The sequence below is a fragment of the Ornithorhynchus anatinus genome, chromosome X2, assembly GCF_004115215.2.
Source record: "Ornithorhynchus anatinus isolate Pmale09 chromosome X2, mOrnAna1.pri.v4, whole genome shotgun sequence".
Classification (NCBI taxonomy): domain Eukaryota; kingdom Metazoa; phylum Chordata; class Mammalia; order Monotremata; family Ornithorhynchidae; genus Ornithorhynchus; species Ornithorhynchus anatinus.
In genome coordinates this window covers 19527119-19538152 of record NC_041750.1, presented here as the reverse complement: position 1 = coordinate 19538152, position 11034 = coordinate 19527119, and the positions used below count along the sequence as shown (strand labels likewise).

Here is an 11034-nt window from a genome sequence, read left to right as displayed (position 1 = left end):
GAGATATGGCATGCTGTCTTCATTCAGTCAAATATGTGTTGCTACTCCTTGGGGGTTGAGTTGAAGGTGGGAAGGGGAGTTTATTCTCTAAGTGACTGTGAGAAGGTGAAACGAGCCTGGTTGGGAGCAGGACATAGCTTAACCAAGAGCACCAATTTCCATTTGTTTTCTTGGTTCAGGTTGGGCAGGGGGAACAGGAAAGGAAACAGAGTACCAGGAAGAGAAGTCCTTTCATGCCTGCTTCCTGCTATCTGTCCATTTGCCCTGGCCCTGCCTGCCTTCCCAGGGAGAGTAGATGGTGGTTTTTGCCCTATTGACCTATCAACCTTTGATTCAGTAGGTCATGGCTAGTAATGGGTTCATCAGCTTGCACATTTAAAGTTGCTCAAAAATCATGCATTTTTCTCCACCAGGCAACTGGGAAGAAGACTGTTCCGCTTTCCAGTGAAACTCGAAAAGAACTCGCCAAGCAGGTCAAAGTCACTAAAGAAGAGAGAAAGGCTCAGTTAGATGCCAGACATAAGTATTTGGTACTCAGATTGGCTGATGGCATAGAGTTAAGCGAGCAAGATGTTGAATACGCCATCATTTCTGATGAAAAGGTAGATATCATTTGCTCTGTACAGTTTGGGTTGGATGCTTGATATGCAGTTTTATATTTCCTCTAACCAGCACTAACCAGCCTCTTTTGTGTTACTTAGTTTCACATGGTGGGAGAATTCTTTGCATCTAATGGACCTAAAAAATTACTTTTCTTTTACCAAGATGTCCATCAGGTACGTTTTTTTCTTATTTCTGTTGCAAATAGCACAATTATCATCAGAAATTTTGGAAGCATATGTTTACTAAATGATTCAGAGGACCTCTCTAACTTCATAAACAAAAAATAATTATGACATTTTTTAAGTGCTTGCAATGTGCTAGAACACTAGTAGAGATAAGCAGTTTTGAGATTGGATACAGTCACTGTCCCACACTGAGCTTACAATGCATCTTATCCCCATTTTACAGATGAGGAAACTGAAGCCCAGAGAGGTTAAGTGACCTATCCAAGGTCACACAGTGATAGGCCAGTGATACAGATGGGACTTGAGTAAGGGTCTCCTGACTCTCAATCCCCTGCTCTTTCTACTAGGCCTGACCCTAAGCAGCCGAGTGTCCAAGAGGCTCTAAGACAGCAGTCCTGCTCTGCCTGCTAGTTGGGGTAGCAAATCTATTTTTGCTATTGTGTTCAGGGCTGGAGGAATGGTGGGGGTCGGGTGGGGGGAGGGGAATAGACCTTCCACAAGCCCTTACCTCAGTAAGGCGGGAAATTCACACCCAGGCAACAACCCCTCTGAAATCTCCCAGCATAGGCCCTGAACTCTGCTGCTACCAGCTGCACTCCCACTGGAAGATGTCTGCACTGGTCCAATCGCTGAGCAGTGGACAGAAGCATCAGCCCGGACTGGCAGGACCAGGCCTCCTCCAGCCTCAGAGCAACATGTCCTTGGACAGGTCCCAGGTCCCAACCCTCATCAGGGTTGCCATGGCCCCCTGGGGACAGTTGTCTAGGCCAGCCTCTTGTGTGTTGTGGGGGAAGGAAATTGTGTGCAGTAGGAAAACCATGGGGTAGAGCATGGAGGGAAAAAGGGGGAGGCAGAAGGGTGCGGTGCAAACCAATGGCCTCTTATGTTAAGTTGTGGGCTCATGTAACACAAGGAACTGATGTTATGAGAAGCAATCTGTGCCTGTACTATGACATAATGACATCATTTGGAATGAAGGGGGCTAGGGGGAAAATTTGGAATCTAGCTATGCGTAAAGGGAGCAGTATAGGCCAAATGGGGACAGAGAGGTGGTGGAAAGAAAAGAAGGGGAAAAGGAGATCTCTATCCACTTGTCTTAGGACATTCTGTTCCACTTGGAAAATCTGAAATCCTACTGCTCTTTTCAGAATGTTTTCTCCATGGACCTCTAGTCTAATCCTCCTCAACTTCTTGTCTGCTTTAGACACCGTGAACCACTCCCTTCTCCTAGAAATTGTTTCATCTTGGTTTTAACAAAACAGTTCTCTCCTAATTCACCTCTTACCTCGACCATTCATTCTTGTTTGCGATTCCCCTTCTATCTCTCATCCTCTAACAGTGGGCATCCCTCAAGGCTCAGTTCTGAATCCCCCTCTGTTCTCACTTTTTACTTATTCCCTTGGAGAGCTCATCCACTCCCAAGACTTCATCTATCGTCCCCATTCAGGTGATTGCCAAATCTACCTTGCTAGCCCTGAACTCTCACCTCTGCCATCTTGCATTTTCTTTTGCCTAAAGGGTAAATTCCACAAGGATGTCATACCAACACTTTAAGCTCAGTGTGTCTGTGTGTCTAAGAGAAGCAGTGTGGCTTAGTGGAAAGTGCACGGGCTTGGGAGTCAAAGAACATAGGTTCTAATCCCGGGTCTGCCACTTCTCAGCTGTGTGACCTTCGGCAAGTCACTTAACTTCTCTGTGCCTCAGTTACCTCATCTGTAAAATGGGGATTAAACTGTGAGCCCCACACAGGACAACCTGATTACCCTGTATCTATCCCAGTGCTTAGAATAGTGCTTAGCAGATAGCACTTAACAAATACCATAGTAATAATAATAATTTAAAAAAACTGAACTTCTCTTTCCTCCCAAATCCCCAAATCCTCTCATCCTCCTAGTTTTCCCATCATAGTTGACAACATCCCCATCCTACCTGCCCCAGAAGCTCACATACTTGGCTGTCATCTTCAACTCTTCACTCTCTTTCCACTCCCATTTTCAGCTTATTGCTAGATCCTGTTGGTTTTTCCTCTGCAACCCTTCCAAGATTCACCCCTTTTCCATCCAAATGGAAATCACTCTGATCCAGGTGCTCATCATTTCCTGACTAAACTATTTTATCAGCCTCCTCACTGACCTCCCTGCCTCCAGTTTCTTCCCTTTCTGGTCCATTTTTCACTTTGCCTCCCTGATCATTTTTCTTAAATATTGTCTTGCACAAGTCTTACCATGTCTTAAAAACTTTTACTCTTTACCCATTCCACTCTGTATCAAGGATAAATTCCTAACCATTGGCTTTAAGAAACTCTATCAGCTTTCTCCCTCTTACTATCTACTCTCTTCTCCCATGGTAACCCAGGTCACACTCTTTCTCTCCTCTCAAGTTCACCCTTTCTGTGTGCCTTGTTTTTGATTTTCCCTCCTCTGACTCCTTGATGACACTCTTCCTTCTGCCTGGGACTCCTTCTGTTCTATTCCCCAATTTAAAGTGGGTCCCTTAATGAGTCCTCATTAGGCTTTCTGGTGACGTATCTCAAAGCAGCGAGAAGCAGCGAGAAGCAGCATGGCTCAGTGGAAAGAGCATGGGCTTTGGAGTCAGAGTTCATGGGTTCGAATCCCGGCTCGGCCACTTGTCAGCTGAGTGACTTTGGGCAAGTCACTTAACTTCTCGGGGCCTCAGTTACCTCATCTGTAAAATGGGGATTAAGACTGTGAGCCCCACGTGGGACAACCTGATTCCCCTGTGTCTACCCCAGCGCTTAGAACAGTGCTTGGCACATAGTAAGCGCTTAACAAATACCAACATTATTATTAAATTGAGATGCCTGGTCACCTAAGGTGAGGAGGAGGGGCATGTTTCAAAGGGTGTCCAGGAGACAATTGATGCACTGGAAGGGAAATTTCCAGGAGCCCCCAACAGATGCTTGCCCTTTCACCCCACCCCCAGCTCCCAAAGCACAGAGCTGTGGCATGGCCTCTGAGGATTTTCATGGCTCAGTTCTTTCCCTAATCAGGGATGCAAATCAGGCTTGATGTAATTTAGATCACTCTGCAATTTCTTTCCCAATTATTTAAGGATTTGGGGAAGAGCTTGGGAAACTGCTAAACCTCTCAGGGGCTGGAAATGGCATTGAGCTGATATTACTGGAAAGATCAGCATAAATACATTGAATTATTCATTCTATTCAATTAATTTCTATTCATTTTCATTTTTATTGATTTTGTTTTACCAGCAAAAATTGAACAGCTTGTCATTGGCAGATGGTTCTGGTCCTAATCCCCTGCAGCAGAAGAAGCTTTTTCTCACTGAGGGTTCCACAGAGGTAATTTCAGGGTGGGAACTGCGGAGAAAGATTGTGATTGTGGCAAATGGATCTCGAGATAGGATCCCTGCATTCTCCAGTTCAGTTCAGCAGGTAGCCACAGCAGGGAAATGCCAGGGCTACCTTCCATTCTACCTACTGATCCCTCCAGGGAAGCCAGTTGGATTCTGTGCTGGCTCTAATGGCTGCTGGGTCCTAAAGAGTTGAATCTGGTCAGAGAACAAGACCCTGGCAGGTCCAGCCCAATAACAGCCACAGCAGCATCAGGCTAGACTGAGGTCTTCTCTGGGAAGAGAACAACAATAATAATAATAATAATAATAATTATAATTGTGGTATTTAAGTGCTTACTGTGTGTCAGGCACTGTACTAAGCACTGGGGGAGGATACAAGGAAATCAGGTTGGACACAGTCCCTATCCCACGTGGGGCTTACAGTCTCAATCTTCATTTTACAAATTTTACAAATACCTGAGGCCCAGAGAAGTGAAGTGACTTGCCCAAGGTCAAACAGCAGATAAGTGTTGGAGCCAGGATTAGAATCCATGACCTTCTGACTCCCAGGCCCATGCTCTATCCACTATGCCATGCCGCTACCAGGTGCTTAGGGGACGTAAGAAGAAGTATGAGGCGCAGCTAGGCCCTGCCCCCTAGATGGAATTAACAGCCCAGCTAGGAAGATGCTGGAAGTCCGCTCACTTAGGGGACCTCCAGGAGAGTCTAGGCTGGTCCTCTTCACAAAGGCCTAGCCGTAAAGGACAGAACTGAAATTTAGGGCCCAAACAGAAGTGGAGCCAGCCTCTCCTTAAAAAACTCCCACAGGAACAGTACTTGTTCCAGGGTAGCATCCAGGTGACAGAGAAGATGAGGCAGGGTAATCAGAGTCATTAAGTGTCACGGCTTCTATGAAACCCCAAAAAGAATCCAGGAGGGAACCCGCTGCTTTTATCTGTGGGTTTGCCCTCATTAGGGTCTCTCCACTTAATGAGGTCAGTGCAACCTTAACCACATCTGACACATTAATTCGATTGAAGACTCAGCCAGAATCGAGTTATAAAACTTCTAAAATGGGCTCATTCCTCTTCAAATTTCTCTGACAAGGCAACTTGGGGTTTGGGGAGGCTGGGAGGTCCTACATGCACTAAGACTGACTGAGCTGGCACTGCTGGCTTCCGTCTCCCACACTGTTTTCTTAAGAAAACTAGATGATCTTCTCGGGGATCCCTCCCTCTGTCTACCTTCCCTGTGTATCTCTTCTTCATCTCTCTGTTCCTTGTCTCTTTTTTCCCTATCTCTACCTTCTCTGTCAATCCATCTTTCAATCAATCAGTGGTCTTTATTGAGCGCTTACTGTGTGCAGAGTACTGTACAAAACACTGGGGAAAGTACTATACAACAGAGTTGGTAAACTTAATCCCTGCCCATGAGGAACTTACAGTTTACAGGGGGAGAAAAACATTGAAATAGATTAGGGACAGGGGAAATGGCACTCTGCTCTCATGGGGTGTGAACTAGGGTATAGCAGTACCAATAAAGCCTGTGCACGTTGCAGGTCTGTATGGTGTTTTGCACACAGTAAGCGCTCAATAAATACGATTGAATGAATGAATGATGGGGTGCAGTTTGCATAAGAGGCATCTGCTACAGAAGCAGTGTGGCATAATGGATAGAGCACGGGCCTGGGAGTCAGAAGGTCATGGGTTCTAATCCCAGTTTTGCCACTTGTCTGCTGTGTGGCCTTGGGCAAATCACTTCACTTCTCTTTGCCTCAGTTACCTCATCTGTGAGACTGTGAGCCCCACGTGGAGCAGGGACTGTGTCCAACCTGATTTAATTGTATCCACGCCAGTACTTAGTACAGTGCCTGGAACATACAGTGCTTAATAAATACCATAATAATAATAATTATTATTTGGTTGGATTATGAATTTGTCTGGATGGCCTATCAAATCTAGCAGTTCTCAGTAGAAGGGGTTGAAGTGTAACCCAACATGGTGCCGTTCCCCCCTTCCCCCTTCCTCCAGTCCTATGAAGCAGTCCACTGCTGATCTGGTGCCCACCTCCCATGCAAATCCATGCAGCTCGGGTGGAGGCCAGGCAGTGGCCGCAGCACTCCACAATCTGGGGGTCTCCCTTGCCCCAGACAGCTGCTGGTCCAAGGGGATTTTTTTTCATATTTTTTAATAAAAAGACATCAAACACAGGGCTTCTCATTTCATCTCCTCTCCCTGGCCGCCTGCTTTCTCTGCTCTGGCTGCCACTCTGGAACCCGGGCTTGGGAGATGATCCTCTGGCTGCATGAACCCTCCTGAGGAGCTGAGATGGAGCCGTTTTAGTTTGTGCCACTTTCTGCTTGGAGTGGAGGGACAAGGGCTTTCCACTCATTCATGCATTCATTCGATTCATTCCATCATATTTATTGAGCACTTACTGTGTGCAGAGCACTGTACTAAGCGCTTGGGAGAGTACAATACAACAATAAACAGTGACATTCCCTGCCCACAACGAGCTCAGAGTCTGGAGTGGGGGAGACAGATATCAGTACAAATAAATAAAATTACATGTGTATACATTAGTGCTCTGGGGCTGGGAGAGGGAAAGAGCAAAGGGATAAATAATATCACAGATATGTACATCAGTGCTCTGGTCCCTGCTGTAAAAATCCGGGCTAATGAGGGGGGAGGGGAACCTCATTACCCCACCCCTGCTGGAGGGGCCACTCTGCCCCCTGGTCCAGTGGTAAAGACCATGCACACATGTCCCCCTTCACCCACACAGCCCCTCTGCCTCCTCTGTGTCCCCTGGAAGGGCAGCAGCCTTGGGGGCCAGGGACTGTGTAGAGAAAGCAGGGACACAGCTGCTTTGGTTTGGGAGAAAACTGTGCACATGTGTTCTTAGTGGACAGTCCTCTCCCTGCTTTGCACAATCCCTCACTGTTCCATGTGCCCGCAGCTGGCCTGAATTCCTTCCTCCTACGGAGTTTCATGGAAAGTCCCAACTCCCACTTCACCAGCACCACCCCTAGTCAGACAATAGAGTGACCCCATAATTTAAACTCTGAAGATGATTAATCGGTAACCGTTATAAACCTCTCATTTATCATATTGTCTTGAAGGATTTCTCCTGATGAATGGTAGTAGTGCAAAATGCAGCAATCCATCAGGGAACCCATACTGCATAATGACAAATTGAATTCAAACAAAAACTGCCAACCTGGGCTTTCCTCATGTACGCCAAAGGTTCTTTTAGATGCTCTGGGGGTGCTGCAGGGTGACAAGGTGAAGGGAACACATTCTGAAGTTTCTTCTCCCAACCTGGTGCTTTTAAGAAAGCTCTAATATCTTACTTAGAAACTCAATTTAATTTCAGGTCAGTGAAGACTCTCCCAGTTTCCCTGTATGTCCAACAATTCCTCCTTTGTGGTGAGAATGTAACTTTGTCAGGGAAAAAAAGAGCTTTGCTTTGGCTGAAAAAAAGCTCCTGGGTGTCTTCCAGCTTCTCTGCTCCTTTTCAGGACAACGTTAGAAATGCATCCCTGGTTCCAACTCTCATTTGCTTGCTGGGCTTTGCCCTTGCTCTGAGCCGAGCTGAGGCGTGGGGATGATTGGTGGAGGCAGCAGCTGCTCCAGCTTCCGGGAAAACACACACAACTACGAGATCCTCGGCTGCTTATTTGTGTCCCCCCTCTGGGATGAAAGGTCTTGGAGGGCAGCATCCTCGCTCCCCTGCTCCAGGAGTCCCTTTCCCTATCTCTACTTTCTCCTTTTGTTCCTCACTTTACCACTCACCTTACTTTCATGTCTACTCTATTGTCTTGTACTCTCCCAAGTGCTTAGTACAGTGCTCTGCACACAGTAAGTGCTTGATAAATACGATAGAATACAGTGCTCTGCATGCAGTAATCACTCGATAAATACCATTGATTGATTGATCATTTGATTGATTACTTTCATCTCCCTGGTCCCTTTACTCTCTCACTCCCTCTCTTTTGCCCTAGAAACCACTCTCCTTGGAGAACTGGGTTGGAGGCCTGACAGAGGTGCTGACTGGGCAGGGCACAAGCCATTTTTCTTCCCTCCCCCTGGTACCCACTGCTAGGTGCAGTGATGTTCAGGAGTGGGAATCTTGACAGGGATATGGGACAGTCAATGCCTGACCTGCATGGATCCTGTGTACAGTAGATTCTCCAAAAATTCAGGAATTGTATTCATGGAGAATCTTGGGTTAAGGAAAGCTCACATTGTAGTCTTATACTCTTTGACTAACGATTGACTAACACAAAACTGTTTCTTCCGGCAACACGTTACCTTTTATTCAGGCAGACGTATGTTGTGGAAATGCATTCCCTAATTCCCTAGCAGAGTTCTAGCTAAAACACTTAGTAAAAAATAAAAAGAGTGTATTTAGTTTGGTGTGCTTCTCTCTGGCAGGGTTTGACTGGGACATGTGCATTTTTTCTGAAGTCAGCAAACCAGCAAATAACAGCAGCAAATGTTTCTCAGGTAAGTTTTCTGAAACAAAAGGGAAATGTTTTTTGCAGACCAATGGCCACTCAGCTCCTGGAGTAAAGCCTTCTCTTCTTCTTCATGGTGTTCCTTTCTCTAATACCTTTCCCAATCAGAGTGGGTTCTCTAGGCTTATCTTATTCTCTTAGAAGACCCAGGTCTTGCCAGGACCATAGAGATCTAATAATAATAATGTTGGTATTTGTTAAGCACTTACTATGTGCAGAGCACTGTTCTAAGCGCTGGGGTAGACACAGGATCTCCCAAGGCCCCACACCAAGCCTGCTTCCCTTCTCCTTCTCATTACCCCACACTCAGGGGTACCATGCAGCCATTCACACTGTATGGATGGAGATCCTCATTTTTGGAGAATTTCCCAAGATGGATTGTTTTAGAGGTGACTTTACAAAGCAATTATTCCCTTTTTCGTGTTGTCTAAGGTTTTTTTTTTTTTACTTTTTTTTGTACAAAAAATTACATTTTTTAACATTTCTAGCAAAGAAGGGGTGGAGTGGCGGGAGAAGGCAGAGTTGAACAGGATCCTGCCTGCTCCGTCGCAAGACCAGTTCCCCAGAGACCAACCATTTCACACTTAACAAATACCATAATTATTATTACCCTCAATTTTCATGTGAATAAGGTCCTGCCCCCTCCACACCTCCTTGAAATCTCCCATCTACCCGCTATTTCCTGGGTCCTAAGCGAATGTGACTTGGCTCAGTCTTGCCTAAGAGAAGGCTCCAGTCCTGGTGTCTGTTTATTTATATTGCTTTCTTTACTGATGACACTTAACCATGCTGTTCCTCCACATGTAGAGTTGAAGATGGAGATTTGGGTGTCATCGGCATAGACCGTGAAATCTGTGAAAGCAGATAGGCTCCCTGAAGGAGTGGGGTAGATGAAAATACAAGGGAACCCAGAACCGAGCCTTGAAGGACCCCCACAGTTAGTAAAATAGGCTTAATAACTTCGCCTCTCCCTGATTTACAGGGATGCTGAGAGGACAAAAAAGGAGTTAGGGATGTGAAAGCACTTTGGAAAACTAAAGCAATGGATAAGTCAAGGTATTCATGGAGAGAGGAAGATGGGCAAGAGCCTCATGTGAGAGAGTCCAGGTCACAGGGACCTTGCACTGTGCAGTTCCTCAATGAGGAACTGAGGAAGGAGCTTGCACTGTGAACCTTCCATATCCCCACCCTTCCTAGACAGAAGAATAAAATTATCTCCATTCCCCAATTTAGTTGTTCCCATGGATCCTGGGGGAAAAGTTGGCTAAATGAGTCAGGTACCCTTTTTCTTGGATCTGGTAGGGAGAAAATTTCTTCAGTGAGCCTCTTCCTGTCTCCCTCGCCCCAGTGTGCTCTCATACAGGTTATCCAGCCTCTGACCCTGTCTTCTCTGGCTCCAGGACATTTCACAGAAACAGTGTTAAAGCTACAACAGTGATCTCAAAATGCCAGATAATTAAATGAGAATTATCCATGACAAAATAGGATATATTATTGAAAGGGTGTTCCAATGGAAGTAAGCACGTCAGTTTTCATATCATCGTGTTTCCTTAAAATCCTAATGCATTGTCGTCATTCCCCTTCCTAAAAGAGGGGCTGAGGTTTCATTTGTGTGGTTTCTAACATTCTTTAAATTTTGATTTAGGAGGTGAACTTTGGCATGTTGGATTGCCCTGATGGAAATATTCTTCAGGGTTTAGAAACCCTTATGGCTGGTGCCATGGCACCAACACTCAGGTCTGCAGAGGTAATTCTTCTTTTGTTCTTCTGGCAGAAACTCTTATGGGGGTCTGATGATGATTCCACTTATTGGAAAATCACGGAAGGCCCGGAAACCGAGTTCCCCATGGAAGGGGCATGTTGGGATCGGGAAAGGTGGTAGGGCTTCTTTGAAATCAACAGCATTGTAGAATTGGAGATGAAAGTTTCCTTTCAGAACCAGTAAATTAGGTTGGTAACTAGAAATGTTCTGATTCATCTTCAACTAAGTATTGATTCTATCCCTCTGTGGGGATGGGGAAAGGAGTGGTCCAGCCTGTTGGGGAAAGATGATGTGGGGAGGAGAGACAGGATACTACAACTAGGTCCTTCAAGGGCCAAGAAGGTCCAGAGGGGAGCTGACCTAGGAGTAGGCACTGTCAGCGCCCCAGCCCTCCCACAGCCTTGGCTTCCTTGAAGGTGCTGGAAATGGGAGAAGTGACTGATGCTCACCTAGGAGCCCACTGGCCCCAAAGGAACAACAGGCCTTCCAGGGTGCCAGGTAAACACTTTCCCAACATGAAGCTGAGCTTTGGGAAGGAGGGAGCATATGAGGAATCCCCTGGCCAGGAAAGGCTTGATAGAAAACTTTTTAACAAGTTTCAGGCTTAATCCCAAATTTGTGTTCATCTGGTCTTGCCAGTAGTCAAGGACAAA

The 11034-nt window shown here is 46.0% G+C and overlaps 1 protein-coding gene across 2 annotated transcripts in view; it reads left to right on the top strand.

The window, feature by feature from the left end:
• Positions 1-410: 410 nt before the first annotated feature.
• Positions 411-11034, top strand: part of LOC100083401 (dynein heavy chain 5, axonemal-like) — a 116822-nt gene continuing 106198 nt past the window's right edge. For both annotated transcript variants that reach the window (XM_029053083.2, XM_029053085.2), the window contains exons 1-5: positions 411-602; positions 702-776; positions 4018-4107; positions 8537-8608; positions 10265-10366. In XM_029053083.2, the coding sequence (XP_028908916.2) occupies positions 708-776; positions 4018-4107; positions 8537-8608; positions 10265-10366 (333 nt within the window). In that variant the 5' untranslated portion in view covers positions 411-602; positions 702-707. The remainder of the gene's footprint in view (positions 603-701; positions 777-4017; positions 4108-8536; positions 8609-10264; positions 10367-11034) is intronic.